The sequence below is a fragment of the Oculina patagonica genome, chromosome 6 (genome assembly GCF_052425735.1).
Source record: "Oculina patagonica isolate OP01 chromosome 6, crgOcupat, whole genome shotgun sequence".
Taxonomy (NCBI): Eukaryota; Metazoa; Cnidaria; class Anthozoa; order Scleractinia; family Oculinidae; genus Oculina; species Oculina patagonica.
The window spans coordinates 37,052,887-37,080,556 of NC_135763.1; the positions used below are offsets into that span (position 1 = coordinate 37,052,887).

At 41.9% G+C, this 27,670-nt stretch overlaps 3 protein-coding genes across 4 annotated transcripts; 1 reads left to right on the forward strand and 2 right to left on the reverse strand.

Annotated features, from left to right (window-relative positions):
• Positions 1-14: 14 nt before the first annotated feature.
• On the forward strand, positions 15-9,971 carry LOC144657584 (MORN repeat-containing protein 1-like). Its single transcript, XM_078517934.1, is given in 14 exon segments — positions 15-172; positions 276-347; positions 830-1,039; positions 1,289-1,379; positions 1,459-1,546; positions 1,860-1,956; positions 3,464-3,574; positions 4,020-4,122; positions 4,710-4,878; positions 5,452-5,596; positions 6,567-6,667; positions 6,669-6,769; positions 7,632-7,819; positions 9,176-9,971. Coding segments are annotated over 14 exon segments (1,689 nt in total). The 5' UTR covers positions 15-93; the 3' UTR covers positions 9,310-9,971.
• LOC144657579 (dnaJ homolog subfamily C member 16-like) lies at positions 9,811-27,581 on the reverse strand. Of its 2 annotated transcripts, XR_013571580.1 has the most exons (13): positions 27,336-27,581; positions 27,003-27,069; positions 25,781-26,027; positions 24,813-25,051; positions 24,007-24,267; positions 22,378-22,508; positions 21,337-21,541; positions 20,357-20,548; positions 14,312-14,379; positions 13,864-13,944; positions 13,121-13,354; positions 10,818-11,756; positions 9,811-10,521 (listed from the first exon to the last, which is right to left on the reverse strand). XR_013571580.1 is itself a non-coding variant. In XM_078517928.1 (12 exons), the coding sequence occupies exons 1-12, from the start codon at positions 27,509-27,511 to the stop codon at positions 11,372-11,374; spliced, it is 2,286 nt and encodes a 761-aa protein (XP_078374054.1). In that variant the 5' UTR covers positions 27,512-27,581; the 3' UTR covers positions 9,811-11,371. The 2 variants fall into 2 exon arrangements, 1 of the variants encoding a protein (XP_078374054.1); XM_078517928.1 differs by having other exon boundaries at positions 9,811-11,756.
• LOC144657587 (uncharacterized) lies at positions 14,718-20,250 on the reverse strand. Its single transcript, XM_078517939.1, has 2 exons — positions 19,373-20,250; positions 14,718-18,915 (listed from the first exon to the last, which is right to left on the reverse strand). The coding sequence occupies exons 1-2, from the start codon at positions 19,908-19,910 to the stop codon at positions 17,918-17,920; spliced, it is 1,536 nt and encodes a 511-aa protein (XP_078374065.1). The 5' UTR covers positions 19,911-20,250; the 3' UTR covers positions 14,718-17,917.
• Positions 27,582-27,670: the final 89 nt, after the last annotated feature.

Sequence of the window (27,670 nt, forward strand, 5' to 3'; positions counted from 1 at the left end):
TAGCAACCACTCGAAAACAAATATGGCGGGCGATTGTACATCTTTGACAGAAAGAAACAAAATGTCGATGTAATCCAAAAGTTCCTAAAGAAAATGGCAACAATATTGAACAACACCACATCTAAAGGAGCAGGAAATTACATTGGTGAAACAAAAAAGCAACTGAGGGACGGTAAGAAGGTGTAAAACTTTTACCGAATGCAATAAATGTAGCTGCAAGACAACTGAGCTCACAACCAAACCCATACTTGTCTTTTGATTCTTGTGTTTTCAAGGATTTGGAGTATACAATTATTCCAACAAGTTCTTTAGATATGAAGGAGAGTGGAGCAAGGGAAAGAAGCATGGTGAGTTTTAATTTGTTAATGGACTAAGGTTGTTAAATCAAGGAACTTTGAAATTACATTTTAACCATTCTATTTTATTTTAAATAAGCTTAAACTTAAATATTATTTCTATTTAGTCAGTATCATACTGGCCAATTTCACTTGGTGCCTGGCATCCAATGCGAGATGCAGTGACCTATAACTTATGGTCAGTGCAGGGAGTGAGAGGGATGTGTTGCATTCTTTGGCAAGTCTGCAGACTGAGTTACAAGCATGTGTTTAAAATTTTTTTTTTGTGCATGCCAGAAGCTCTTAACTGCATGCAAATCCCTGGGCCCCAGGTGCCAAACAAAGTGCAAAGTGTACTTTAGGTGTTTGCGAACAAAGTGTACTTTAGGTGTTATGATTGATGTTATAACAGTTGCTGACACCTTTGTGTTTGTGTTACCATCTAACTAGATTGTGTTACTAAACTGTTTCTTATTCTTTCAACCCATTTTTAGGTCATGGCAAACTTGTTATGGCAGATGGCAGCTTTTATGAAGGACAGTTTATAAATGGTGAAATCCAGGGACATGGATTTCGCCGCTGGGCTTCAACAAGGAATGAATACACAGGCCAGTTTGTAAAAGGTGAGCTGAATGGACACGGAATCATGATATATGGCGATGGATCACGATATGAAGGAGAATGGGTGGAAAATCGACGTGAAGGTAAGACTAGTTTATAAATGAAGGAGTACAGGTTTCATCCTTGAATCACATTTAAAGATTTAACATGGTGTAAGAAGAAACCTTAAAAAACACTTTAATACATGAAATGGTTTTATTTCAAACCCAGGTGCCAAAGAAATTATAGTTTCAAATTCATGTAGTAGAAGAGCCTTAAATGTTTCTGTTACTTTGGGAATAGGGGTCTTACCACTCATGTTTACATGTAAATGTATTTTTTTTTTGTAACAGGAGAAGGAAAACTAATTAGTACCGACGGATCAATTTATGAGGGATCTTTTCACAATCACAGACGACATGGTGAAGGAAAGTTAATGTTCAGGTAAAATGCCTCAATTAAAATACTACTTCCCCACCTCTTGATCATGTCATAATCTGCCACAATATTCTAATCCTTGCAGCAATGGTGATGTTTACGAAGGAGACTGGGTCAATGACCTTCGGCAAGGACATGGAATTATGAAATTTGTGGATGGAACTATTTATGGGGTAAGTTAAAAATTAATAGTTGTACATAATTTTTAATTCAATTTCGTTTTCAAACAAGCTTAGAAGCTTCCATTTGAATGGTCACACACAAGGGTTTCTTCCACAGACTTAAAAGTTTAAACCACCTTGCACAGCACAATAAACAGTATGTAACATTAAAGTACTGCAACAGCTTTCATATTTGAAGGATCACATACTAGAGTTTCATCCAGAGATTTTGGAAAAGTTAGGCTACCTTGTACAGTTGGAAGATTGTCAAGCAAAGTGTGACAGAAACACAGTGGACTTGACTTTTATGCTCTTTACTGTACAGGGCCAGTGGTGGGGAGATGTTTTCAATGGTGAAGGATCTATGATTCACACGTCAGGTGTTTCATATGAAGGAATGTGGGTGAATGGCAGGCCTGAAGGTATTAAAAATCATTTAACAGTAACATGGTATTTTGTTTTTTCAAGTGAATTTTCCAAGCATCATTTTGGTTATTTTAGGCGAAGCCAGTCACCAAGACAATTTGGGCACAAGAGTTTGCATGCCTCTTGTCGTTCTCCTTTTATTTTGGGTGGTATTGCCAAAACAATCAGAATGCTTTATACACTGTATGTCGTGGTTCAATTTTACCCTTGGTATACTTTGTTTTTTTTCTATTGTTTTATATTCATCATCATGTATTACCATACACCAGAACAAAGTAAAATACAAAATTGTACCAAGGATAAAATTGTACCACAGCATTTGCATTGCTTTACCTGGCTTTGTGCCACTGGACAGGATATAGTTTTCATACTTTAACCCTTGAGAGTCCCTTACCTTTAATGTCTATCTCCTGCCTGCAAAAGTATGGCTGTCATTATGGGCCATAACCCATAACACCTGTTATGGCTCAGTTCACTTGATGTTAGGAGTGAAGATGTTGATTGGTGTTACAGTCAAACCTCGATTATCCGGACTTGTTGGGACTAGGCTAAATAGCCCGGATAATCGAGAGTCCGGATAATCGAAAGTATGCATATTAATAAGCAAAAAAAAAAAACAGGGCATCTGACTGGATGTGGTGCAGATCCGCATAGTTCCCAAAGCAAAGACAGAAAGCAAATTTACTTGTGTGAATGTTTTTATGGCTAGTGGAAACTGAATAAGGAAGTTGCCTGCCGAAGTATTAAATGTTGTTCGATTGGAAACTACACATCAAAGGTTTTCCAATGTTTTTTGTCAGGTAAACCACCTTGAAGTAATGTTTAAATCGTCGTAGAACTTAGTTATATCTGGTCTTGGATGTGACTAATTAATATTCATGAAAAAATTGGGGCCAGAGAAGGAAGTCCGGATAATCGAAAAATCCGGATAATCAAGGTCCGGATAATCGAGGTTCGACTGACTGTACATGTACATTACACTTGCATACAGAGTGAAATGCCATGGCACAGTGATAACTTCAATGTAACAGCTGCTTAAAAACTTCATGACGCCCTGCAAAAGGTGTACACCCCTTTTGTGCAGAGCCTCTCCGTGTTGTCCATCATAGGTAGTGCCCACCTGGGGCGTGTCCCCACCCAGCAGGGCTGCAAATAACAGTCGGTCATTGGACAATGGCCGACCAAAATTTGCTCGTGTCTGACGAAATCCCAAGTGTGGTCTGAAATAATGTCCAGACAATTCTTTGATCATAAATGAATAAAAAAATGTCCGACCACAATTTTGTTTTGTCCGACTAAGATGGCGTCTTAGTAGGACATATGTCCTTTCAAATGAAAGAAATTATTTGCAGCTCTAACCCAGGGTTTTTTTTGGGGGGGGAGCCCCCTTCCCCCTCTTTCTTGGGAAACACCTGCATCCCTGGCTATATGCGTTGCAGTGGTTTGTTTTTTATGAAGACTAGTTGGGAGAATATGTGTATCTCAGCACTGTTTGTATTTTAGTGGAAACTGTGGAGATACGAATCGTTGGAGATGAGCACATAGAATTCATGCAAGGGAGACCATTTGGGTTTGAAGTAGAGTGTGTGACAGCAGATGGGGAACCAACTCAAGGTCAGCTAATATTAATTTGATTTATACACTCATCTAATCATAAGGCTGGAAAGTCATTGGGTATTTTGTGGTATCTTATTAGTTGAACAAATAATGATTATAAATGCACATGGATTAAGTATGTTTTTCATGATCAAATTTAATGTACATGATTGAACAATTTTAAAAGATTGTTTGCTTTAAGAGGCAGGCAAATGACTTTGTTTCTCACTTGTTTTATGGGCTAGGGCCTAGGCAAGCTTTCTGCTGACTGAATCATAAGACAAACATGCAACTGACCTGGGAAAGCAAAATTTGAGAGCTGCTTGTCCAGGCGAAAGCAGGAAGTTTTCTTCAAGCCCTGAGCACTACTCGACTATTGAAAATGCCTCTAAAACTCCTTTGTTGACCAAGTTTTTTGAATGATAATATATCCTGATTAACTATGTTTACGCTTTCTTTTCAGAGGAAGGACGATTGCTGCAGGTGACAGCTGGAATTAAAGTTGGTTCTGGCAGAAAATCTGCTGACGGGACAGAAAAAGAACTGGATACAATCATGACACCATTGTAAGTATGAAGTAAACTATTTTTTTTTGCAAAAATGTTCTTTTTGCAGTAAATAATGGGCTAATTTACTGATTTTCTTTTTAAATAATAACAACAATAATAATAATAATAACAATAATAATAATAAAAGATTTATATAGCGCCATATCCATGGCTCATGGCGCTTTACAGTAAAACATTATTGAAATACAAAATTTACTTAAAAAATTTACATCAGTGATAAAAGGAAATACTAACAAATAAAATAGCTGAGCTGTAAAAATGGAAATAAAACTAAGAATCATTAAAAAAAACTAGCTCATTAACTAACTAACTTACTAGTTGACTAAGTAAGTAACTAATTGACTAACTTAACTATCTAATTTTTACTAGTTAACTGACTAACTAAAAGTCTAATTATAAAATTTGTTAAAAAAGTATGTCTTTATACAAGTCTTAAAAACTGATAGCGAGCCGCTCTCTCTTATATACAGGCTTTTATTTGAAACTCAACCTTGTAGACCCGATACATGTTTGAACACAGCTTTTTATTCAGTGCTTGATGCTAAATTGTTCAAAATTTCTTTCTTGAATTTTTCACAATTTAGTGGGTTTGAAATTGAGCCGTACCCATTAACAGAGATGCTTGGAGAGATATCAAGTGAGATGGCATTACAAGGATTTGCTTCACAGGCACCAAGTGTTATGTCTAACAGACCAGTTCAAGCATCTTCACCCATAGGGGAGGAGTTAGTTAAACCTATGGACAATGTTCAGGTAATGCACCACTGTGATAAATGCATGGCTTGTTCCATAAAGTAACATAATCTTTGTTAAACCCCCTTCCCCTTCTCCCTATTAAGCCTTTTTGGAGCAAAAAAAATTCAAGCCCCCCCTCCTCTCTTTTTAGTTTTTCCTGCCCCCCTTTCCTTCACAATCAAAACAATACTTGACAGACTGCATTTTTACTGAGTACCAATGTGGGCTTGAACTTACTTACAGTACTTGTAAATGTGTTACTGCTACTTGCCCTCAATATGAATGGTAATTCTTGCATTTCACAAGTACAAAACTTCATTGATCAAAGTGTAGCACAAAAAAGGAGTGGTAAACTGATAACCTGATGTTTTGCCAAATTAAATGAGCTCCCCCTCTCAAAACTGAATATCGGTAAGCCCTCTCTCTATAAAGCTTCCTCACCTGTGTATTTGAGGATTTCTGGTATGCAGTTTCCCATAATTTATTTCACTATGCACAGGTGTTTTCCTGTGGTGTTCAAGAGCTTAACGTTTCACAGACTATTTTGAAAACTGTTGAATCAATAGACTAACCATATTACATTGTGGTCAGATTACTGATGCGTCAGATGTTGGAGACAAAGAAAGTTCAATCCTCGAGGCTCATGCTGAAATGCCGAGCAGGACAGCTGCTCCGTCACAGGCCAGCACCATGATGCCTGCTAGTTACGACAAGAGCACAAGTCTTGGAGGAGATGGTAAATGTCAATTTCTTGTGTTGGTTATTTCTTACAAATTGAAATTTTTAGTTCTTGGTACAATATTGCTAATAATTTTAATTAGTATATACTAAAACAGCGGAAAGTGCTTTTGGCGCACGCTGATTGGCTACTCAAACTCGAAATATCCTTTGCTATTTACCTCTGAGCAACGTGCGTGAGAAAATTGAAAAACAAGTCAAAAATCATTCTTACGGGCTATGTTATCTCACTGTTTTGGTATATACTAAAACAACTATTCACCAAAGTAAAGGTGGCTAGTGGTGGATATTTACCTGGCAAGCCGCTTTGCAGCTTGGTAAATATCCACCACTAGCCACCTTTACTTTGGTGAATAGGTGTTAACTATTAGACTATGACCCCAAGTTTTCTTCGATCAAATGGTCCAAGAGGCCCAGTCAAGTTGAAGATAGTTCATAGAAAACAAGGGTGAGTAGTCTAATTGCTTAGTAAACACTACAGGATTGCAGTCCAAAACCTGCAATTTCATGCATTCGTAAGTCGAAAAATCAAGTCTGATTATTTTCCCTTTGTCCCCTCAGCAAATATACAACAGTAAGAGAACACGTTGGGAGGCATGGTGGCCTAATGGTTAGTGCGCCGGACTACGGATAAAGCTGTCCGGGTTCGAGACCTGGCTGGGTTCACAGTGTTGTGTTTGGGCAAGACACTTTACTCTCATAGTGCCTCTCTCCACCCAGGTGTATAAATGGGTACAATAATGCTGGGGGGAGGGGGTACCCTGTGATGGACTAGCATCCCATTCAGGGGCGAGTAGAAATTTTCCTAGCTGCTTAATGCTACCGAAACCGGGATAAGCTCCGGTAGTATGGGCTGCATGGCTCGCGGCTTCCCTTTTTTTTAAGAGACTACGTCAGTTTCACAGATTTCCAGTTGGACCCGCTTGTAATGATTATCTACTAATTTTTGTGTTTTGTTGCCGTGGCAGCTGAAGCACTGATGGTTCCACCTGTGTTAAGTCTGCCACCTTCCGTCTCTCCTGTACGTACTGCAGCAGGGAAAGCACTGTTTGAGAATCTCTACATACCACCCCCTCCCCCCTGGGGTTAAACCACTGAACAGTTTTGCATCTATGCAGTCCTCCACGCAGGATATGGCTGCCGCTGCAGATTCAAGGACAGGAAATGCAAGGTATGTGGAATTACCCGGTGCCAGGGTGAACAGATGTCGTTGAAAATCTCAATCTGTACCCTTCTGCTATCCTGATACTGGGCATAGAGGGGTTTTCACTTGAGTGTCGAAAGTAAATTGCGTTTGCTTTGGTTTTGCATTGCTATGCTTAGTGATTGGCTTAAAAATCTCGCGCCACTTTCTCAGCCAATCAGAAGTAAAACCAATACCAATCATGACGCGCTCACGCACGTTTTCCCGCGTTTCGTGTCAGCTACCAGTATTTGCTTCGAGTTTTGATTGGTTCACTGGATTGTCTGTGTCCTTTGTGATTGGCCAGAGTAATTACTTTGGTTTTGGTTTTACGACACTCAATTGAAAACTGCTCTAAATGATCCAGATGCTTACTGAATTACATGGACAGGCTTGATGCACATGCATACAAAGGGGTATCAAATGGTCTTTGCGAGCATGCGACAACAGCGTTTTTCTTCGCGAACACGAGCTTTGACAAAATTTAGCCTTGCAAGCAACAAGCACTTTTCAGAAAGCTACCTCCACTAAAAACCGAGCATGCGAGTACTTGTAAAACTGTGCGAGCACTAGCAAACGGCACCCACTAAAATTTTGCGAGCATTCCGAGCAGAAGCCTAATTTCGCGAGCACTGCAAAATTTTGAGGGACCGTTCATGACCCCTATACATGCATGCGTTTTTTAATGCAACCTGAATCGGTGGCAAACGAGAAAGGTTTGGAAGCACTTTTGGTTTTGATTGGTTAAAAAATCGTACGCGGTTTTCTAGACAATATTTATCAAACTTTCATAAACCAGTGCCAGACCGCTCAAAGTTTACTATTTGGCATTTGTGTTTTATGATTTCAGGTGGAAAGGCAAGGCCAGTGCAGCACTGAACGCCAACTTGCTGAAAGTTGCGAACAGAAGCGTGCCCTCATCCGCTGTGTCAGACGGAAAGAAGAAGAAAGACGCTTTGGCTGATGTGGTAGAGAAGGCTGACGGAAAACGGAAGAAGGACAAAAAAGAAGAAAAAGATGATAAATTTTGTAAACCGGGTGAGTGGAACTAAATCCATAAAATTACAGCGTATAAGAATTTCTTTCTCTTCATTGACCAAAATTGGTTCCGCAATTTACAGACACGATAAACAACTGTCACGTGATAATTTCCATTGGGGGTGAGTTCCTGGCAGAAAAACACATGCCAGTCATTTGCTGCTCACGTGCTGTCAACCAATAAAAATTTCCGAAAATTTACTCGACCAATCAGTGAATGGAATTTGAACGTGCCATGCTCAAAGGACAGTCGCGCGTTACCGCCTTCTGTAAACACAAAGATTTTGTGGGGAAGTGAATTCAAAAAAATTCTTGGAAGATCGAATAAACCGCTACTGGATCCCTATTCTACGGAAGAATTCTAGCTTTTAGCATATATTATTCCTCGCGAAGCGAGGCCGAAGGCCGAGCGTAGCGGGGTGTATAATTTTGTCCCTCAAAGGGCTCAGGCGGGATGAAATCTCGTGTGGAGTTTACGGTCATGTATATATATATATATATATATTTGTGAGCTTGGTGTCTGGCGGAAATGACGTCACACGGCCGCCGTGCGCTGGTGGCCTAATGGTAAGGCGTCGAACTTGAAATCAGATCTTCGGGACTGAGGGCGCGGGTTCGAATCCGGCTAGGGTTTTTTTTTTTTTTTTCCTTATTTTTTTGTGGGTTCGAATCCTGAGCCTTTCATTTTTATCGTTTTTCTTTTCGGATAAAAATAACACTGATTTCCACATAATACTCCCTCAACGCCTATTCAGGCTATAAACCTTTCATCGCCATCAGGGGCGCGCGGGCGGAGGGTTCGAATCCTCCTGCCGTTCGTTCTTCTTTTTTTTTAATGCCCTTAAATAAATGTCCAAACTGCGACTATCCAATAATTTGTCGATGATTTTGAAAATAGCCTGCGCTTCCCAACGCTTTATACCTCTTTTATACGAACCTGAAAGAGCCGCCATCTTCAAAGCGGAGTAGACCCTGGGAACGAGGGTGTCGCGGCCATGCCCGTTACTAATTTTTAACAAATATATCTTCCTGCCTACTGTGGAAAATTGAATATGTACAATGTTCAACTTCAAATAATCCACTCCTTATTTATAACACCACCCGCCTCCCCAACCCAGAGCTTCGCGAGGCCCTGCGAGTCACGTATTACTAGTTAGATAGAGATTACTGGATAAATCATCCTCCAAAGGTGTGAATCGCGGTGAATTGGCAATTCAGTGGAAAATATTCTACAGATGGCTTTCGCTCACTTGGGAGGTTTAAACATTCTCCACACCAGTACTATATGAGTTATCTAGAGGCCAGTAAGGAGAATTTTATTTATGATATTCTATTGTTATTGTCTTTAATTCGTAGGTGACTATGTTATCATCGTTGAAGATGTGACCTCGCCGCCATTTCTCAACGTCACTCTAGCGCCTGCGTTTCTTCACGTAAAAGTGACGCAGAAAAAGAGAGCTCGGAGCAAAATGGAGTCACGGAGAAACTGAAGAGGATTTTGTACATATACAGAAAATATTATATGGAACATTTTCTCGTGGCTTTATGGCTTGTGTGTGGACTTGAAATACATAAGTGATTTGTCAGGGGGAGAAACGAAATGAAATCAAGAGGAACGTTGTTAAGGCAAACTTTTCGCTCAAATTGCCACTTCTGTGTTCTTTAGGGGAGGAGAGATCTGACCCTAAAAACGATTAAAATGTTAGACGTGTCATGTTTGCGCGGTTTAGTTTTCAGTTGGAGCTCAAGTAGACGTCCCATGTACCCAAACGAACTGTTAGTACACTTTTTTCATTTTAGTTTATTTTTAAGATGAACTTTGAGCTTATTGCAAAAACAAGTGGACAAAAAAACTCTCAGTTTGGGTATGCTCTTAGCCTCAAAGTTCTCATAAAAGAGGTCCATTAAAAAGGTTTTTTGTTCTTGTTTCCTCTAAGTAATCTGAGTACTAAGTTAAATTCAAGTTTCAAAACCAGACACACTGAAGACATTTTGGAAAAGTTTAATTTCAGTGGTAATTGTACATTACTGTTTACATCTTCGTAGCATTATTTTTCTGGCGTGCAAAACTTGTAAACTTGTATTTCATATTCCAGTTATTTAATTTGTACATATGTTTGTAAAAAAGAAAACTTTCTCTTACTCGAGACAATAAAAACAGAAATAAATAAATATGTTCGAGTAATTTTTAATACATTTTCTGAAAAATATAACAGTAAAATCCCGATTTCTAACCCTCGGTTTCTCGAAACTCCCGATTTCTCGAAGCAATTTTCGTTTCCCATAAATAGTATTTCTCAGTTATTTTCCCCTTGATTTCTCGCAGCAATTTTCGTTTTTCCTGGAGGGTTGAAAAATCGGGATTCTACTGAACAGGGACATTAACCACCCGAAATCAACAACGAGAGTAACTGTAAAAATTCGAAATTTCAATTTTCTTGAGCCGACAGAAAACACACTTTACAGTATTGGGTAAAAAAAAACAATTTCACGCCTTTTTGTTTTCATATTTGAAGATCAACGGCTTATTTTAACACTTACTTGGCGACAAAGCCTCGTCAATAATATATTTATCATAAGTTTAATATTGTCAAAAAAGTTTTGCAACTTGTCGCACGTATTTCTTCTTGTGCTGCGACATGTTTCAAGTTGAACTCATGTCTATTATAATAAGCGCAACATGTTGCCGCAACGCGTATTTACTTTTAACAATTAGACTACGAGCCCGAGTTTTCTATGAGCAAATAGTCAACGAGGCGCAGCCGAGTTGACTATCGCTCATAGAAAACGAGGGCGAGTAGTCTAATTGTTTTAGTAGAAACTCTAAAGGATTGCAGTCCAAAACCTACAATATTGTGCACTTTGAAGACAAAAATCAAGAAAATTTACCGCTTAAAGAGCTACTCGCGCGCGCGACTGTTTTCTATCGGCGAATAGAAATCAGTGGGAGAACCAATCAGATTCGTGGATTTCCAATAGAACACAGCTGAGTTTCTACTAAAAAAAGTTATAAAGCAGGCACTTTCCCCAGTCTTATGAAATAAAACTTTATGAATTCTAGCTAAGTTCTTAAAACAAATTTTAAAGGAATTTCCATGTCGAGGCAACATTTTTACAACGTTCAGTTGAAACTTGACAGCGCGAGCGTCGCCTCAAGTTTGTCCATATTGTAATGTTTCCATCCTCACTTTCTAACGACTTCCTGTTATTTGCCGAGTACTTTTCTACAAAATCAAATCATCATTATTTGGTTTCCTGTGATCTGGGTATGTTCTTTGTGCTTCTCGGAATCTACGGCTTCCAGTCAAACCCGAAAACCTCCATACTGATGACGTAGCTCGAAGGGCTCCGTTTAGTGTCTCTGATTGGTTGTTATTTGCGCGCGAATATTTAACCAATCAGAGACGCTACACGGGTTGGTCAAACTACGTCATCAGTATGGAATTTTTCGGGTCCACTCGAGCAGAGGAATAAAAACGCACGAAACAAAACATCTTCAACATCTGTTACCCAGGCAAAGAAATTTCTTATTAAATAAATAATTAAACTACACTAGTCGGTAAATCTTGGCCATTCCGCAACTCGCTTTCTTTCCACCAATCCATCACAGAACTTCTCTAACCAATTTCCCAACTGTTTCCGTATTGATAAACTCAACACTTTTTGTCTTTTTCTCTCATACTCTGTCTGTCCATCTTCGTTAGTGTCTGTCTCGCTATCACTGTTATCAAATCCCATCAGGTCTCCTCCTTGACTCTTAAAGAACGCACTCTTGGTAAGATCCGTGGGTTTAAAGATTGATAAGTATTTCTTGTGCCCGTTTAACGCCAACACAATTCCAGGCGTCACTTCGCCAAACTGATCCACTTCCATCACTTCTGTGCACCAAGCCAGGTTATCAGAGATTGACAGCCACGTGAATTTGAAATTCGGATTGCTAATAAATAAAAAAATTAAAATCGAAAGTCTGAACGTTTCGAAACGATATAAAATGCAAAGTTATACAGCAGGTCGCCTGCGAATACAGCCGCCTCTACACGCTCCGACCCGCTTAAAACAACAAGCGGGTCGGAGCGCGGACAGGCGCAGGCGGCTGTATTCGCAGGGCTATACAGCAGGGGGCTTATAACTGTTTGTGGAAATAGTTGAGGCTTACTTTTTTTCAGATGTGTAAAGATGTACATAAGGTAATATAATTTCAAAGTTTCCTTTAATGGTCTATATCAAATGAATGACTCGGTGATTGTAGCTAAAGAAAAGCCGAGAGGTGCGGTACATTTTGCAAGTACTGCAAAACAACAACGCGAAACGAGTTTCAATGTGTAATTGAACGCCTCTGTTTTTACCTTCTCCGCTGAGGCACCTTCTCCGCTGAGGCTAGCTCTGACACCGAAAGACAGACCAATTAAAATTGATCTACTTAGAAAATCGCGAGATCTTAAGTAAAATATGAATTCATGTTAATTTTAATCGACGTTGTTCTCGGCATCGCCGCTGTGGTTCAAATTGCTTTAACTCTAAGACAGTTTCAGCAGTTTAGAACCCCCCGGGGGGGGGGGCACTCCCCTATATGGCCTATACGGGGACGTGCCGCTGGATAGGGTATCGTTTTTGACTCCTCCAGTCCTGAACAGGGTATATAATTTCATGCTCTTTTGTCCTAAACAGGGCCTGAACCTGTCCTAGACAGGGTATGGCTGAAAGACTGCCGCCGAGTGTTTACGTTGTTTTCGCTTTCGCTTTAATGAAAAGTATATTTTTATATGCTGGGATCGGTGTTCGCGTTTCAAAGCGTCGATCATCGCGTACGGGACGCAGTCACAATAAAGCATAAATGATTGTCGTTGTTGTCCTTTGTCCTACATAGGGTCTTAAAATAGGGGGTGTTGTCCTACACAGGGTAGCTATTTTAAGTTTTTATTGTCCTAAACAGGGTCAGGGTTTCAAACCCCCAGCGGCACCCCTATACCTAAACTTAGGTCAAGTACCCCCCCCCCCCCCGGGTTTAGAACATGAAGTACAGTGATGTACGTCGAACGTGCAGAATCACTGTTCTGCTCTTTTAACATTTTCTTTATTGATATTCTTGTCGCCATTATGGTTTGCTATAATTCCCTACCGAGGTAAGTCATCTGTTCACAGCCTCTATTTTTATAACGTAAAAGAAACAGCGGTGAAAGGGAACGCAAGCGAGAATCACGTCGGGGTGGGAGCGGGGACGAGCGAAAGAGAACTGGCGTCCAGTTCTCTCGCGATTTTTGCCGAGAACAGTCTATAGAAAGACAAAAGAACACAACTCACCCACTATAGGGATGAACGACATCAGCAAAAGCTTGTACCAGCGGAGACTTCACTGCTTCCTGTCCGGTGAAAGCATCTTCCAACAAAGTGAATGTTATTTGACCTGGGGGTGCGTCTCTGATCAGGGACTTCACTGTGCTAAGGTCTAAGCGAAGGAGGCCCAATGCTGACTCACTCTGTAGGGCACCGTGCTTCCTTTTGGATGACGCTTTGTGTACCCTTTCTATAGGGTCACTGAAGAAAGTGCAATAAATAAATAAACAATAGAAGTTAAAAAGATTACATTCTACCGTGTATAATCGTTGCACAGTCGACGCGTGATTTTAAAACATTTCAAGCAAAAAATTTTGGCGTGTTGTTCTATAAATGAAACCCTAGTGTGCGACCATTCAAATGAAAGCTATTGAGCAGTACTTTCATGTGGTACTGTTTATTATGCTGTACAGTTCTAAGTCTGTGGATGAAACTCTAGTGTGTGACCATTCAATTGAAAGCTATTGAGCAGTACTTTCATGTGGTGCTGTTAGAACTTCGAACTAGCCTAAGAGCGCTCTTTGCCAGTTGGTTCCTGAAAATTATGAATGATGGTCTGTTATAAGGCTATCTTGGAAAGATAATCGTTATGATCATTTTTTCTCGTTTTGCTTAGTTTCGCTCTTACTAAAATGATAACAGTACGACTAGTAGGAAAACGGGCCTCAAGGTATCTGAGTTTGTTTTACATTTACTCAATAATTGCTTACCTTGCGCTAGGAAGTAAAACGCTAAAAAACAGAATGACTCCAAGCCCACACAACAACGAAAGCAAAGAAAGGGTTTCTCTCCTGACAAAAATAAATAGAAAACACAATCTGTTGGTATATAAAAAGCGTAATGGGTGAGTGTTACTCTGTGTGACTCTAATCGTCAATCTAGTCCATCGCTGGTTACTCCCCAGTATTTTTTCTGGTCCTCTGGGTGGAGAGAGGCACTGTGAGAGTAAAATGTCTTGCTTAAAACAATAACTCCAGACAGTGCTTGAACCCGAACCGTTCGACATCTGAAGTCCAATGCACAGAAAGGTCAAGTGGCATCTTGAATACTGTCCCAAAATATCAAAGTACATGTATCCTTTTTGGACATTCTATGATCAGCTATGTTTTTAAGGTCATGCTCTCACGCAAAAACAACAACAACAACAGGACAACTTACCGGTACATCGAGGACTTCACATAGTAAAATGCATCTATACACCAGTTGAACAAAGCTGATATGAGTCCCTATGATAATAAAAGATTTTTTTTCTTATCATTTAATATTCCATAACGTTTGCGGCACTTGCTCTTCGTTGCGGGACGCGAATGAGGGGCGGCTGTATTCGCAGGCTACACTTGCTCCGGGAAGGCGATGTTTATCTAAACTGATGGTTAACTTAGATACGTTGATTCTTTTCCTTGTTGTATTCCGAGTTCTTTTGACCATTTTACTGGCCCAAATGGTCTTATATTTTTCAAGTAAGTGGTTCATTAGCGTGCGAGTACAGTCGCCTCTCATTGCTCTTTGTCATTTGGTAAGATGTAAAGATATCTTAATGTCACGCACAATCAAAAGGACACCGTTTATGTGGGAGAAAGGTAGGGGGAATAAGTGTTGTCCTGGACCCGAGAGCTGCCTGCCATGGGCGAGGCCAGTACTCGGGGCTAGTGTCAGCGAGTGGCATATAAGACCGTGAGATGGGTGTCACGGGGCACAGAGGCAGGGTGGCGTGTACCTATGCCAAGCTCCTGGAGGGATGGTAGCGAGGGGAAGTGGATGTGTCCACCGTTTCTCACCCAAGCTAAGGCAACCCAGGCATAGCTTCAGTGTGGGACTGAAGGGTTGTCGCCAGCAACACTTATCCCCCAAACCGTTTATTAAAGAACAACAACAAATAAAATGGTATTACAAAAATCGCTTTTTTTTTTTTTTTTTTATATATATAAACTATAGATAAACTGGATATAACATCACAAATGAAACAGATGTAAACTAGTAGACTACGAGAAATGCTTCGTCTGAGTGGCAACAGTAGGGCTATGAGATAAATGCGGAGGGTGGGTGGGGAAATAAACGCTAGAGTCCAGCAGCTTAGCTGAATTGCAAGTGAAGATCGTCTGTGATCGCAAGAGTAAACAGGGGAAGGCTGTGTGGATCTGATTGGCCGACAATCTGTGAACGCGTGCAAGCTTATCATTCATTGGCCAGTATAAATAGAGGGAGATACAAGTACATGTTTACGGTTCAAAGAGCGGGGTACAGATTGCCGGAAAAACACATCCACGGGGAGAGCAAGGTTTAATTGAGCTAAACATTAACTCCAGTTTATGCTTTGGCAAAAACAGCCATTAATGTCACGCACAATCAAAAGGACACCGTTTATGTGGGAGAAAGGTAGGGGGAATAAGTGTTGTCCTGGACCCGAGAGCTGCCTGCCATGGGCGAGGCCAGTACTCGGGGCTAGTGTCAGCGAGTGGCATATAAGACCGTGAGATGGGTGTCACGGGGCACAGAGGCAGGGTGGCGTGTACCTATGCCAAGCTCCTGGAGGGATGGTAGCGAGGGGAAGTGGATGTGTCCACCGTTTCTCACCCAAGCTAAGGCAACCCAGGCATAGCTTCAGTGTGGGACTGAAGGGTTGTCGCCAGCAACACTTATCCCCATAATTCTGGAAACAGAATCCTCCCACACTGAGGCTGCTAAGAGAGCTGTATATTTAGGGAAGCGAACGGTTGCCCCACCCAGGATGGTGCGGGAGTAGCATACTGTTAGAAGCCTCAGACAGGATTCCTAGTGCGTAGTTGCCACTCTCAAAACTAGTAGATATGTTAACCAAAGAAAAAACTATCATAATTAACAAAAATTAAGGTATCAGTTTTAGACTACTGTCCGTGCAAATAGGCGGACCAGTATGGTCCAAGTTCTGTTCAATAAAGGTGCAAAAAACTGCAGTGTTTGTAAAGTTATCATATCCATGGGTCAAATGTGGTTAAGTTCTCATTTCCAGTGTGGTTCCGGTGGTAGGCAGCCATAGTAGATGGTACTTGCAGTATAGTAGCTTGGGGGAGGTGAATGTACCTTTCATAGGAGTCGGAGCGCCAGCGGCCAAGAATCTTGATGAGCCATGAAGGAAGGCCGGCAGCAGCCGCGGTCGTGGCTGCCCCAATTCTGAAACTGTGGGTGTTGTAGTTATTGGATTGGAGGCCGCACAAATCAAGTAGAGTGTGTAGGTTAGAGGCCAAGATACGTCGTGAGAGAGGAGTGCCATCCTTAAACTGGAACATGGGGCTCTGCGGGGAGGAGCCAGGTGTTTGTAGAAGGAAGTCTCTTGTGGCAGCCACTGCACAGACGTTAGATTGTGAACTGGCGATGGTGATAGTTGAAGATTGCCTGAAAGGGTCTGTCTTGGACTTTTTGATGCAGACTGTCATGTGTTGCGGACTGGTGATATTCGGGAAGAATGCAATGTCCTCACGGGTGAGGTGCACGTTGCGGTCAAACTGACCGTTACATGTGAGTTCACTGCACCTCAAAAAACCGAAGAATGCTAAAGAGAAAGCGGCCCAGAGCATAACCGTGTCGATATCGAGGGAGTGATTGGGGGAGAGGAGTGTGAAAATGCTTTCGAGGATAAAAAGGGTAATGGGCAGACGGTTTCGTCTGGATAGCCCTAGGGTACGTTTGATCCCACGGAGGGTGTTTTGGAGGCGAGGCATGTCGGCAAAGTTGAGGTTGCAGTTGAACTCTACATGTAAATTTTGTATCGCTGCTAGGTAAACTTTAATGGTGTGAAATCTAACATATTCAGCTAAGTGGGAAACAAAATAAATTAAAGTGACCTCCTTAGCGGGGAGGAGAGGGGTGGCAGGTGTTACGAGACCAAACTTCAAACAGAACAGGATAAATTGTTTTTCTCCAGATGCATAAGTTCTTCTAGTGGAAGGTGCCAGGGAGCCCCATAGGTAGCTGGAGACTTTACTGGTTAAATACGAGTCAGATATTCCGGGATGGGGTAGCCAGTAGGCGAGGCTTCTGGTGCCAGCTCCCTGAAACGTTCCATCTGGAAACGAGAAAGGGAGTCAGCAATGCCATTCTGGAGGCCTGCTAGATGAACTGCTGTTAGGGTAAAGTTGTGCTGCAGGGTGAAAAGGGTAATGGGCCTAAGGAGATCCATGATGCGGGGGATTTTGGAGCTTTTTGTGTTGATAATGGACACCACTGCTTGGTTATCGCAAGAGAAACGGACATGCATATTACGCCAGGAGGGCCCCCATACGGCGCAAGCTAAGTAGATGGGAAAAAGTTCCTGCCAGGCAATGCTTATGTCGGGGGAGGACCCTAGTTGCTGGTGGGGATGCCATTTGCCATTGAACCAGTGAGGGGAGAAAAAGGCCCCATAGCCAAGTGACCCAGAGGCATCGGTGACTAGGGAGACAAAATCAGAACAGGGGGAAAAAGGAGGGAGGAAAAGATTAACCCCATTCCAGGAGGCCAGGAAGAGTGCCCACATGTCCAGGTCTTTTTGGAATTCCTTGCTTAGCCGGATAAAAGAGCTGGGATTGGACAAGCCCCGGGTTAGTGATATCATGCGTCGAAGAAAGGGACGACCAGGGGCCACGACTTTGCATGCAAAATGTAGTGACCCAATGAGTGATTGTAGGTCGCGTAGGCGACAATTGGTTTTAGACTGCCAGGCAGAGACAAGTGAACGAAGCCTGTTCAGTTTGTCGTCTGGGAGTCTGGCTTCCATGCGGGAGGAGTCCAGTAGGATTCCCATGAATTCTAGTTGTGTAGAGGGGGGAAAGTCTTGCCTGGGGCAAGGGGGATATCCAGGTCAGTAAATACAGTCAGGAGGTTACACAGTGCTGTGGAGCATTGGGACCGAGGCGGGGGGAGGGCAATAAAGAAATCATCCAGGATGTGCATGACTCCAGTAATGTTGAGTTTGTGGCGAATTATCCATTCCAAGGCATCTGATAGCATATTAAATAGGAAGGGGGCGCTCCGGAGCCCAAAGGGGAGTACGGTATCAAAGAAGTAAAGCCCTTTCCACTGCATGCCTAACAGTTCCCAGTCTTGGGGGTGGATAGGGATTATGCGGAAGGCAGACTGAATGTCTGTCTTGGACATAAATGCACCCTTCCCGAGGGAGAGGAGGAGATGGATGGCATTGTCCACAGTGATGTACTGGAGGGTGTAATCCTCAATGGGAATGTTGGCGTTGATACTAGTGGAGGAGGTTTTAGGGTATGAGAGGTGAAAAATAGTACGCCATTTGTCTGAGTGTTTTTTGGGAACTAGACCCAAAGGGGAGATACGAAAATTTTCAAAAGGGGGGACAGGGAAAGGGCCGGCAGTGTGGCCGTTAAGGACCTCAGTCAAAAGGTTTTGTTCCAGGATATCTGGGTGGAGGTTGGCGGAGCGTAGGTTGGGGTAAAAAGAGTGTGTCCGGGGACCAGAATACCCAATACGAAAGCCCTCCCGTAAGCCCAAACAAAGCGAAGTAACAAAATGAGGGTCGGGATGGCCTTCGAGGTAGGATTCGAGAAGATCAACATTAACTGGGGTACGCGGTTTAATTGTAGAAAGAAAATCATCGACGCTTGTGATCACTTGACTTTGAAGCTGTACTAGAGCGTTTACTGGGGTGGGCGGTGGCAGGGTGAGCTTCGTTGCAGTTGTAGACTGAACAGCGGTGGGGGTAGGGGCAAGGTGTCCTGATGCAGGCGACTCCCCGGTTGAAATTTCGGCAGGGGTCACCACCTGAGGTTGGGTTGTCCCTATGGGAAGAGAGAGGGCAGGAATGAGACATATGGTCGGCCCCACCGCAAGTGAAGCATGCTGAACGCGACATGCCGGTAAATTTTTCCAGATACAACTGGGGGTGGATTTTGGACCAAGTAAGGGTCGGGTCTTGGGCAGCCCTTCTTCTGAAGTCGATATCATAAGCGAGCCAGGAGAGACCTAAGAATTTTTTGTGAGCAGACTGGATAATACTAAGGTAAGCAAACATCTCCACGGCCCGGTGTGGAAATGCAGACAAGAGAACGGTGGCAAAAACGGAGAAAGCCGACAGCCATCGATCGAAGGAATCGATGGGGACTTTCTTAGCTCTCCGCTGGCTCGGAAAAGAAATAGGTAAAGATTCACCGTTGACAGTAAGGGTAACAAGATCGGAAATGGTCGAGAAAGCGGTAGAATTCTCGGGTAACAGCGACACAAAATCAACGTACTCACCCTTTACAATAGCTTTCCGAGTTTTTTCGTCGACGTGCGCCGCGAGGTCACCGGAGTTTGAAGCTGGAGTACTGGATAGGAGCTGTTGTACGGAGTTTGGATCGCCCAAGTTAACGGCTGGGTCCACTGTTGATGCACTTGCTTGTCCTGGCGCGTTAGTGAGGGTGGCAAATTTGCTTTCGACGATCGCCGAGACGATTGATGTTATCTGATCCACGGTGATCGGAGACTGTGCATGTGCTTCGTTGCGTGGTTCTTCGCCAGTGGTGTTGCCATCTGGCGTTGGATTTGCGGCCTGATCGTCAGGTTCCTCTATGGACTCGGCGTCAGGAGTGACTTCAGTAGTGCGAACACGCGTTGAAGAGGTTTTTTTACGTTTGGGACGTCCAGCGGGCGCACGGCTACCGGTCCGTTTGGCTGGTTGTTGTTGCGCCTGGAGGCGCGCGATAAGAGTTTGACGATTGCCTTGGATTGAAAGACTGCTTTGTTGGCACAAAAGTCGAAGAACTTCCGACGTGAGTTTTGTGTAGTCGGTCATGATTACTTGGCAGAAAGTAAATAGCGATTAGCTCTTGAAAGGGCGAAATAAACGCGAGAGAAATAAACGCTAGAGTCCAGCAGCTTAGCTGAATTGCAAGTGAAGATCGTCTGTGATCGCAAGAGTAAACAGGGGAAGGCTGTGTGGATCTGATTGGCCGACAATCTGTGAACGCGTGCAAGCTTATCATTCATTGGCCAGTATAAATAGAGGGAGATACAAGTACATGTTTACGGTTCAAAGAGCGGGGTACAGATTGCCGGAAAAACACATCCACGGGGAGAGCAAGGTTTAATTGAGCTAAACATTAACTCCAGTTTATGCTTTGGCAAAAACAGCCAATTATTGAGAATGGATAGCAGTTATGCCAAAGTCAGATTAGTAGCTACAACAAAACACGGCAAATCCATTTTCACCATGATAAAATCTCATGAAAGCCTACTAACCGGAGCATGCTCATTGTAGATGAGAGGAATGCTTGACATGTAGCGCAGCTTTCCTTCCCCTGACAGTAAGTCATCTAACATCACAGTCAGCCTGGCCTTGGTCAGCGACTCCTGTGCTTCAGACACACACCACCCCCCTGACAGCCAGTCATATCTGATTTGCTTCTGTCCTTTGTTCCAAAGAATTATGACCTAAAGATTATAAAGTAGTAGATGGCGATTATAGCACAAAATGCTCTATAAAAAGTTTCTTGATACTGTATCATGTTACAGTTGAGCCCCGATTGAATGATCATCGATTTTACGATATTCCCGATTTGATGATCAACATTCTGTGTCGCACAATAGTTACAGTAAATTGTATGGAGCAGAATCCTGATTTAACAATATTCGGTTCAACGATATTCCTGGTATAACGATGGAAATCTAGCGACCCAAGCATATAATTAATTTCACAAGGGTTGTTTATGCTGCATCTAAGCAAATTTACCCTCCTTGTCTTTCAGTAGTTCTATTAGCTTGTTGAACTTTGACATTTTCTTGTGATAAAAAGTATATGTCACAGGGATTTCTAGGACAACTCCTTCGTTCCTTTGTTTAACAACAACTATGACGGAAATCCACAACATTCTCAGAGCTTATATACACTGCACAAAATGTGGAAGGACCTGATGTTGTGTTTCGGTTGTTGCATTTGTGCTTCATTACCCATTGCAATTAAATAAAGTACATACAGTACAGTACATGTATCATGTTGGGCAGACTTATTGATTTTTATTGATTGCACTTAAAAAAATTATTAACCACATCCCGATACAATGATATTTTTAGTCGCTCTGCCGCAAAATCATTAAATCGGGAGTTCTTTTAGAATGATATCCCGATTTAATGATACCATTTTGCTGTCCCCTTGCCAAAAAAAATCGGGGTTCCACTGTAGAAGAAGGGGGAGAGGAGAGGAGAGCCGGTTCACTATTTACCTTTGATGCAGTGGAATTATCTGCACATCGGTCATCCTTCCTTCCATCTTTAAACTCTCCAACTAGCTCTCTTTGTACATCTTCATATACATACAAAAACTTCACTCGCTTCTCAGAGAGAAATTTTTTATCTTTTGCTAATAATTTCAATACAAGCTTCTCTTTCTGGTGTTGGCCTTGCTTAGTAAACAGAATCACACACAGACTGAAAAAAAAAGTTAACGATAACCATTAGTAAATAAGACACCTTCTCTTAGAATACATCATCATCTCACTGTGGATGCTGTCCCTTTAAAGATGCTTCCCCTAAGAAGATACTTCCCCTTACTGCTTAGGGAACACCCCCTTTAACAGATACCATTTCTTAGCAGATCCCTTTATTAACACCTCCGCTTAGTACATACCTTAGTAGATTCCCTGAGCTAAGTAGAAGCAGCGATAATAGAAAAAAACCTAGTTGTTACCTGTGCTAAGTGGGCACCGCCCTTAATTGGATACTTCCTCTAATTGGACACTTCTCTTAATTGGACACTTCCCTTAAGTGGACACCTAATCTAAGTGGGCCCTTCCTCTAATTGGACACTTCCCCTAATTGGACACCTCCCCTAATTGGACACTTCCCCTAAGTGGACACTTTCCCTAAGCATGCACCTCCCCTAATTGGACACCTTTGGTGTAGGTGGGCACTTCCCCTAAGTACATGGAAACCTTCTCATGGCAGACATTATGGCTGTGTGGATGCTTCTATTGTGAAAACATCCTCTAAATGGACGTTTCTCCTAATTGGACACCTCCTGTAATTGGGCACCTCCCTAATATGGGCAACTCTTCTAAGTGGATGTACTTCCTGTAATTGCACGCCTCCCATGTGGACATGATGTCCCACCGACACCATCACTAAGCAGACACCTCTGCTAAGCAGACTGGCCACACCTTAACACCAAAATTTGTAACATTCAATGAGTGGAATATTCTTCTGATCAAATATAAAGGCAGTGGTTGGATGTACATTGTATTTTCTGTCAAAACAAATTCACTAACCTTCTTTGTGATCTAAACCTCTCCTCAGGGCAAAGCTCATTAAACAAGGCCCTTGATGAGAGTCTTGGAAGATGCAGATATTTGTGAGATTTGACTACTTCCTGCAACTTTCCACCAGTCAGTTCTGAACCCTGTGCAGCAAAATGATGATTCATTAAAAACAATGTAAATTCCACCTGCTAAGCAGTTTTGATTAAAACAGGAACTGTTAACCCCTTGCCTACCAAGGACGTATATATACGTCCCCTCTGTTGTCACGCAACGTCCGAGGACGTATATATACGTCCCCTCTGTTGTCACGCAACGTCCGAGGACGTATATATACGTCCCCTCTGTTGTCACGCAACGTCCGAGGACGTATATATACGTCCCCTCTGTTGTCACGCAACGTCCGAGGACGTATATATACGTCCCCTCTGTTGTCACGCAACGTCCGAGGACGTATATATACGTCCTCAACCTAAGGACACCACTGAAAGGCCTGGTTGTTCGCGATGCCTTGAAGAAATCATCCCTGGTTGTTGAGAAAGGTCTGGCACTACTTTTAAAACACCGCTGACCGAATAAAATTGCTTTTTGCTCGGACAATTTACAAAGTGGCGGCTCGTATGCGTGAAGGCAAAATCGACACAGATGAAGCTTTTGCTGAAATTTTTGCCGATCGCGACTCTGATGTAAGCGATTTAAGTCACATAGAATTTGAGTCAGTGATTTTGAGTCTGAACAAAAAGAAGAAGAAGATGGCGAAGAAGAAGCCTCGATCGATCGAAGAAATTGAATCTCCAAATGCAAATGGTCAAGGAGTTCGCCAGGGAGCTGTACGAGGCAACTGTACAGCGAGAGAATGCGGAAAAAGGAGAGGAATTCAATTTAAATGCTCAATCTAGGTGTACTTTAATATTTTATCTGAAAAGATGCCATTACTTAGCCAAATTGAGAATCTCATTAAAAATTCAAAATGGCCACCAGTTGCTTAGTGTGTTAGGCTCTGGTAGCCTGGGCAAGGGGTTAATATGCTAATACACTTGTAATGATTGAGATGCAATTCTTATATCCAAAATTCTGTATCATGCTTTCAAGCTTGAAACTCTGACTCCAAACCGAAATTCTAGTTGAATAACTTGAACTCAAACTTATGAGAATACCTGATTCTCTCTATGGCGCGCACCTCCAGGGAATCATGGTAGTTGTATTCATCAAACCATGTGCGAGACTTAGCAACGATGAATACAAGTTCCATAATTCCCTGCAGGCGTGTGCCATATAGAGGGAATTGGGCATTAGTGCAAACACTGGGCTTGTAGCCAGATGAACAAATTGGCATAAAACAACCCTCCAAGTTTATTTTTATCCTTAGTGGCCATTTGGCCACCGACTGCTTAAGTTTGGTTGCCAGTGAAAAATTTTAGTCGCTAAAACGAAGGATTGCAAGCGCGAGCATAATTATTATGCTCGCGCTTTCAATCCTTCGTCTCAATTTTAGTTGCCAGGCTGGCGACCTTGGTTCCAATTTATTCGCCAGCTCCAAAATTTTAGTTGCCATGGCGACTAAAATGGTCTTTACTTGGAGGGTTGTAAAAGTACAGGAACTACTTCACAATATTCCAGAAGTGCAACATTTCATGTTACCTTGACAACAGCATCTGGTACTGCCACGTCATCCTTAAAAATTAACACAGTGGGTTCCTTAGTGTCCACTTGGAATCGTTTTCTGAGAGGCTCTGCAGAGTTGTCTGATAATGAAACAAAGCCGAATGACTGTTGTTTGTAACTGCTGAAAGCCACCAGATGGTAAAGGAGTGACGGCAGAGGCTTGGGTGAGAACAGCAGAATGCTTGGTTTGTTGTTATCGCTTGTTGTCAGGAAAGTATCGACATTGTTCACTGTAACCTAAAAATACAAGGAATTTTAGGTTTCAGATAAGGTCACACATAATGGAGACTTCAATAAGATATTAAAATTTTAAAGGAATTCAAGCTTTTATTAATTAACAGTTGAGATCAATTAAATTTATTGAGACGCTATCGAACCTTCGCTAACGGACACCCCTCATATGTGTAAGTTGACAGTTAATCCCTGCCACATACAAACAGCAAAAAATAAATAATTTTTAACTAGAGATAATAAGCAGACATCTCTCCCAAAAGGAAAGATTTCTGGCTTTAAGTGTGTCTGCTTATGGGCGGGTTGACTGCTTACAGGAGTAATGTAACTTGACAGGTTTCTCAAACAGATTGTCAATTTCCATATTCAGGGAAGGAGCGCCACTGTAAGAGTTAAGTGTCTAACCCGAGAACACAGCACATTGACCTTGGTTTATCTAGAATGCACACCTCTTGATCACGACCCAGTCTGAATTTAATGTACTATCCCTTTAAGCACTGTGCAACCCATTACTATGACATTTCAATTTATAAAAAGCAGTTTATTCTTACCTTTTCAACTAAATCACTTGGGAATAACCCAATGACAAAATCCTTTAAACCTTTAACAGTGACACTATCACTGTAGTACATAACACGTCCACTGATAATACCGACGATTGTGGGAACCCTCCCTACACCTAGTGCATCAGTCAGTCGTGGACTTCTGTTGACATTGACTATGCCAATCCCTATGCCAGTCTTCTTCATGCTACTTGAGGCTTCCTCCCACACCTCTTCAATCTGCGCACCTTTGAATCAATAGTAGTTGTAATGTGAGTTCATACAGGATAGAAGATTCAATGTTTTTTACTTCTATGTTGGCACAAAAATGAAGCAATTTAGGAGTATCATTTCTCCCCTCTGGACTTGATGGTGGGAGGAAGGTGGCTTAAGGGTTACTTGTGCTAGACTCCAGTGAGATCGAGCTAACTGGGTCTGAGCCTTGGCTGGGATCATTGTGTTGTGTTTTTGGGCAAGACACTTTACCCTCGCAGGGCCTGTCTTCAACCAGGTGTACAAAATGGGTACTGGTGAATTAAATGATGGGTGTAACCCAGTGATAAACTACATATAGCATCCCATCCAGGGGGAGTAGACATACTCCTAGTTGTTTCAAGCCCAAGATAGGATGCTGGTCTATTGCAGGGCAGCCCCCAGCATAACCAGTACCCTTTTATATTCTAGTGGAGAATAATTATGCAGTTTACAAGATAACTGCCTTGCCTAAAAACACATAACCCCACCAGGGTGCATTCTGTGTACATCCCACACCGAAGATATGCCAAGGATTTCTTTTTGAGTCTACGCCAAGGCCCTAAATCCACAACGAAGATCCTTGTCAAAACATATATAAAACGCAGCCTGGCAATCCCAGCCACAAATTGTTGTTGTCAGCCTGGGGTCACTCGATTGGGAGCCCAGCATGCTACACAGTTGGCCACCTTGTCTCTCACATTAATTTAGTATTAATTACTTACATGCAAAACACCAGTCTGAGATGATTTCTATTAAGTAAGGCTTCTCGTAGCTCTCTGGTAACACTGCTTTGTAATATGCTCTGTAGTTAATCTGTCCCGGCTTTGTCCAAGTGTTTTGAAAAGGCATTCCATTGAAGAAGAAGCTGAATCCACTGTGAGGGTCATAAAATGGTTTGTCAGGCCGGCCACTGATGCTTGTGGTTCCAAACATATCAAAATTCTTCTTCTTTTCCTCATCTGACAAAATCTACAAATTTTCATACAGGTCAGTCAAGTTTTAATGCTTTGAGACCAATGCCATTACTCATCTTAACAATGTTTTTTTTACCTACCCAAGGAAAAGGAGGTGGGGGGGGAGGGGGTAAAAGACATTTAGAAGGAATGCATGAAGCTGAAAGTTCTAAATTCCAGAGGGGTGGGGATTTCACATTAAATTAAACCTTATGTTGAAAGGATTTGGATATATTCTGAAACAACAATTTGAAAAGGCATTAATTTCGGTTTTACTAGTACACTTAGTTTGAAATGACTCATTACAACCAAGTTATTCCCAAACTGTATATGATTTGGATATATTCTGAAACAACATTTTGAAAAGGGTCCCAAATTGGTCTAGTACACTTAATTTGAAATGACTCATTACAACCAAGTTATCCCCAAACTGTATTCCACTTTGGCCTGTTTTCTGTTAATTTTCCTGTTCTGGGCTAGCAAGTTTTTATGTTCTAATATGCCCGGGGGGGGGGGGGGGGTCCGACGGAGCTTCATATTGCGAACCCAAAAAAATACATGAGCCTGAAATTTTACACCCAAAAAAATACCTGACATCAAAATTTTTTGCCCCAAAAAGTACAAGACCTAGCACCTCTATACTGATTTATTCAATAAAACAGACTTTAAGACCTAAAAAAATATATGACAGATCTCTTGACCCAAAAAAAATACCGAGGGTGTAAATTTTCAACCAAAAAAATACGTCGGACCTCCCCGTCATGTATACTGCAAGTACCACCCCCCCCCCCCCTGGGCTAATATGTCTTAATATATTTTTATGAGGATCATGGAAAGATACACCATACATCAATTAACTTAATTAGCTGTTTTAATTTTGATAAAAACGCATAAAAGTTTTCACAAAAATAAGAAACTTGAAAGGTATTTATTGTTTAGAGTAAGCAAAAGAGTGATTTTATAAAGAAGTGAGGGTGCCTTATGACTCTACCTCGTGAGCTTCATTAATTTTGATGAACATTTCCTGAGCTTCAGGGTCGTTGTTCTTGTCTGGATGCCTAAATACACAGAGAGGACAAAATCAGAAGATCATATGCAAGGAACGTAACATAACAAACACGTACCATCAGCATGTCAACAAAACTGCAGGTGAAACTTTTGTACACAAAATAACTACTCTGACAATGAACCGATTTCTTCTTCCAAGAATAGAAGTTTACGCTTGTGAGCATGGATTGCAAATCAGATTTTTTTCATCTTACATGGTAACAGATTTTTCAATATCACAATGAAGATCTCTAAAAGATAATTTCAAAATCCTTACCAGTTTCGTGCCATTTTCTTGTAAGCTCTTTTTATGTCGGAATGACTTGCAGAGCGAGAAACACCCAATATTTTGTACGGGTCTTCATCGGCTCCCAGAGAATCCAATCGAAAAGGGAAATGAACCAAAATCAAGCAAAATATGACTAAATTTCTCATGAGCAAAATGCGTGCCATTTGCACTCGCTAAAAGGCGAAAATTCAATGAACAAAGCTTTGCATTCGGCAGATCTCCGATGCGTTCTCTTTTTTTTGCGAGGCTTTCTTCTAAAATGGGTGAAACCGCTGACAACGTAAATAGCACGAGACCACACTACTGTTGACCAGCTGTTTTGC

Bases quoted from the DNA above. Each gene is read 5' to 3' on its own strand.
- LOC144657579 (XM_078517928.1), bottom strand. From the start codon at position 27,511: ATGGCACGCATTTTGCTCATGAGAAATTTAGTCATATTTTGCTTGATT. The intron at 24,268-24,812 runs GTAAGAATAAAC...TTGTATTTTTAG, and splicing joins CAAGTGATTTAGTTGAAAAG to GTTACAGTGAACAATGTCGA. The intron at 11,757-13,120 runs GTGAGTTGTGTT...TTTATTTATTAG, and splicing joins GTCGTTCATCCCTATAGTGG to CAATCCGAATTTCAAATTCA.
- LOC144657587 (XM_078517939.1), bottom strand. From the start codon at position 19,910: ATGACCGACTACACAAAACTCACGTCGGAAGTTCTTCGACTTTTGTGC. The intron at 18,916-19,372 runs GTGAGTACGTTG...CTCTTCCCATAG, and splicing joins TCGGAAAGCTATTGTAAAGG to GGACAACCCAACCTCAGGTG.